This window comes from Branchiostoma lanceolatum, chromosome 8 (genome assembly GCF_035083965.1).
Source record: "Branchiostoma lanceolatum isolate klBraLanc5 chromosome 8, klBraLanc5.hap2, whole genome shotgun sequence".
NCBI lineage: Eukaryota > Metazoa > Chordata > Leptocardii > Amphioxiformes > Branchiostomatidae > Branchiostoma > Branchiostoma lanceolatum.
The window spans coordinates 17725528-17729348 of record NC_089729.1 but is presented as its reverse complement, the minus strand read 5'-3'; the positions used below and the strand labels follow the sequence as shown (position 1 = coordinate 17729348).

The 3821-nt window shown below is 44.0% G+C and overlaps 1 protein-coding gene across 1 annotated transcript; it reads right to left on the bottom strand.

The window, feature by feature from the left end:
• Positions 1 to 692: 692 nt before the first annotated feature.
• On the bottom strand, positions 693 to 3794 carry LOC136440049 (kelch-like protein 42). Its single transcript, XM_066435818.1, has 3 exons — positions 3695 to 3794; positions 2257 to 3246; positions 693 to 1634 (listed from the first exon to the last, which is right to left on the bottom strand). The coding sequence occupies exons 1-3, from the start codon at positions 3786 to 3788 to the stop codon at positions 1183 to 1185; spliced, it is 1536 nt and encodes a 511-aa protein (XP_066291915.1). The 5' UTR covers positions 3789 to 3794; the 3' UTR covers positions 693 to 1182.
• Positions 3795 to 3821: the final 27 nt, after the last annotated feature.

The window sequence follows — 3821 nt, the reverse complement described above, 5'->3', positions numbered from 1 at the left end:
AGTACATGTAAACGGGACAAAAAAAGAAAGTCCCAATCGCAACGCCTAAAACCGTGTCATAAAACAGCCGGAGCCAAATTTTTGCTTGGAGAGTAATGACCCGCTGCCATACTCAATGAATGTTTACAACAGGGAGTGTGTTTATAAGATAAGCATGTCCTTTGTTGTTATACATTCTTTGCAAAAAGGTGTTGTTCACACTTAGCCTTGTAATCAATAGGTTTTAAGTACTATTTGTACCTTTTTGTAACACATTGTACACTTTGCATTCCTCCGTTTTGTGAAGAGCTGTTATCAAATAAACAGTTTAAAACCAGGTGTGTAGTTTATATTTCACATTAGATTGTCAGGAAAATTGATGCTTTCTCCCTCCCCACCCACAAATTTGCATCAAATGGATGTTCCCTCCCCACATCCTCACTGACGTGAAATGGAGTCTCCTGACCTAAAATGCATGATCCCTCTCCCGTTCTTTTAAGTCCATGTAAAATGGATGTTCCCTCTCTTCCTTTTCAAACCCTTAACCCATGTGAAATGGATGGTCTCTTTACTTTCCCAGAAACTCAACCCCACTTTGGTAGTGCCCCCTTTTCCCAGCCCCATGTAAAGTGGATGTTCCCTCCTCTTTATAGATCGTTAGCCCCTAGTGAAATGGATCGTCCCTCCCTTTAAAGACACGCAACCCCATGCTCTAGAAAACCGCCTCGGCCGAAGAGTGTATATTTTGTATACTTTCAAGGTTAAATAAACCTGACGTTAAATGGATCGACCCTCCCTTTCAAGACACGCAACCCCATATGAACTTGATGGTTCCTCCCTTCCCAGACCCTTACCCCCATGTTAAATGGACGTTCCCTTCATCCAAATTTGCAGGGGGTGATAAGCATGTAAATATTAATCACTCTCCATAATAAGCCTTGATTATTTGGCGAAGATAATGTTTTCGTGGAACTCTAGTTATTAATCAGATTTGTTTTTACATATAGCAAAACATTGTCATGATATTGTCAGGTACCACTCAAGTCATTACATTAGTAAGATATAAATCAAAGTAGTCATTCTAGCTTTAGGTAGTAGGTAGGTAGGTAGTCGACAGGCTTACGTGCCCATTGTCCCAATTTCTACCATGTACTCAGATCTAACAAGACAGTAACTAGATATAACTACTGTAGTACTATCCCATCATGTTTGAACATGTAATACAAAAGCCTCTTCTATCTGACTCCCAGTTGTGACAGGTAATGGTCTACTGGACTTCTTCTTCCAACATTCCGCTTCCTCGCTGTACTGGTGCAGGTACGACTCTGCAGACGACGTCCGCAACACGCAGTAGATATAGCTATCCAATACCGTAGCCCCTCTACAGAGTAGTCCTATACCATCGCTATAGTAACCAAGGCACATTTCTGTCCATTGATCAGTCACGATGTCGTAACAGTCGAAGTTGTGTACCCAGATGGTGTAGATTTTGGTACCGATGGCCACCATCTTGAGTCCGATACTTGGACGCGGGTCGCACAACGATGTCACCTCTCTCCAGTCGTCCAAGGCAGGGCTGTAGCAAAGCATCTTGGGATTGCGCCCTGATTTGCTCTGGCCCCCGGCAATGTAAATTTCATCCAGACATACCGTACCTGGAACACAAAAGTTAAAGTTTCAGGAGTTATGATTTATACCTCAAGGACAAACATCCAAGTGGAGCAGCTGCTACATACAAGTATATCTAACCTACAGGTAAAGTATCATACGTGGCGTCGTGTGCCGCAAGTGGTAGAGCTCGCGGCTGTCAAACAATGGGACCATGGATCTAATCCCAGGTTGTGCCCAGAGACATGTCCGAACTTGCTCCCTGACGTTGTGCCCTTGGGTAAGGCACTTAACACAATTTTCCTCACTTCACTCAGGTGTAAATGAGTACCTAGCTCATTTAGGGTTAGGGACGTCCCTCGGATAGGACGTTAAATGGAGGTCCCGTGTTTGAGGAGAGTCACACCTTGAGCACGTAAAAGAACCCACCACATCTTTCGAAAAAGAGTAGGTGCATGCCCTGGTGTGAGTGGATCAAAACATTCCGGCCTAAATGGGGTAGGGAATTTCCCGAGTAGCCTTCGTAACCCATGCTTCTCCTAATGGGTCAGTGAAGTCATGCTTGTCTCGAGCATTGATGTTTCTGGCCTAGGGTGAAGAGATGCTGCTACAGTGAGTGGCCCCCTACGGCCTTGCACTGAGCGAGTTCGTTAAAAAAAAAAAAAATACCTGCAAAGTACGTAATGCCCAGAGGAAGTGGAGAGACGACCGACCAACAGTCTGTTCTAGGATCATACATCTCCACTGTCCTTAGACACGCTGGATCCAGCCCACCGGTGGCATACAGTTTACCATCCACCGCCTGGAGACTGAACGAGTGACGTCGCTGAATCAACGAGTCAATCTGCCGCCACTCACCAGTCAAGACATTATAGCAGAAGGCTCGACACTGCGCCCCAAACCAGGGGTTGTTCCCTCCAACTACAAATAAATAGTTATCCATGACAGTTATACCAGCATTGTGTACTCTCGCTTCACTTGGCAGCTCACATAACACTCCCATTTTTCCCGAACTCTCGTCAAGGTATTCGACTGTTCGTAAAACTTCGTCCCTGACAAGGATGGCTACTCTGCTGAGTCCTTCGTTACGGCTCTCTCTGATATATTCTATTTGTTTGCGCGTAAGTCTATCACATACTCCATCATGCATTAGTTCTAAATAGTTGTCTGTCATGAATTGTATCGTGGCATCGTACAGACTTGCTGGCCCATACGTGCTCGAAGCAGCCAGTACGTCAATACAGGTATCGACCGTCAGGCTACTCCTGATGAAATCAGTGATATGGGATATCTGTAGGAAGCTCGCAGCAGAAATGACATCATGGATGACGTCACCGGAAATATCCATATCAGCGGTGTACAGGAAAGTTAGAAGAGTCCGGAATGTGGAAGCAGAAATTCCCTGGAGTGTGATCATGTCCTGCGTGGTTTCTCTCATTCCGGACGCAAACATAGCCTGGAAGTAATCGCATTTTTCCTCCAGTACGGACTTGTGCACAGGGAAGACTTGATCCTCCACTTGTAGTGACAGGTCACTTGGGCCCAGGTCAGGTCTAAGGAGGCTGATGTCCTCGGGTGTCTCTTTGGTATGCTTCAGCTTAGACTTTTCATCACTTCTTTCTTTTCTTCTTGAGGGTCCCATCGATCTGTATGCCATTCCTGACGAAACAAAAACATCAACGTTAAACCACTATTATGTAACACTCTTCACTCTTAAGTTTGGAATTCCACTTTTTCCCATTTTGGCATGGGCTTATATATTCAATAAAAAATCATATAATTGACAATTATGATGTATAACTTAACGTTAGCTCTAGTCTACTTAGCTGGTGTAGAGCAGTGATTGAGGTACAGTTTACCAGATCTACAATTCAGATTCAGTTTCTGCTTAATGGTATTTGTCAAAACAATGCAACTTAACCTTTTATAGTTTATATTTTTAACCAATCTGAAACATTGTAATTTTCTCAAGACATAGCCCCCCTCCCCCACCAAATATAACGTTACCTTTCCAAGTTTCGAAGCAAAATTGAGCCCCCAGCCTCTCTTCTGTTTGTTCATCATTACGATATCGTAAACGTTAAACTTTAGCAACAAAGTTTCTTACCTTCCAAAGCTGTAAAACTGGTCAAAACAACACAACACGGCCAACCTTCCAAACTCTGTCGTCTGCAACCCGGAAGTGAATCGCCGCGTGGCATTATGGGATAAAAACATCGATATTTCTATCCCGA

Coding starts and splice junctions, on each gene's coding strand:
- LOC136440049 (XM_066435818.1), bottom strand. CDS start 3,788: ATGCCACGCGGCGATTCACTTCCGGGTTGCAGACGACAGAGTTTGGAA. Junction 3,247..3,694: donor CAGTTTTACAGCTTTGGAAG/GTAAGAAACTTT, acceptor TTGTTTCGTCAG/GAATGGCATACAGATCGATG. Junction 1,635..2,256: donor GGGCATTACGTACTTTGCAG/GTATTTTTTTTT, acceptor TTTGTGTTCCAG/GTACGGTATGTCTGGATGAA.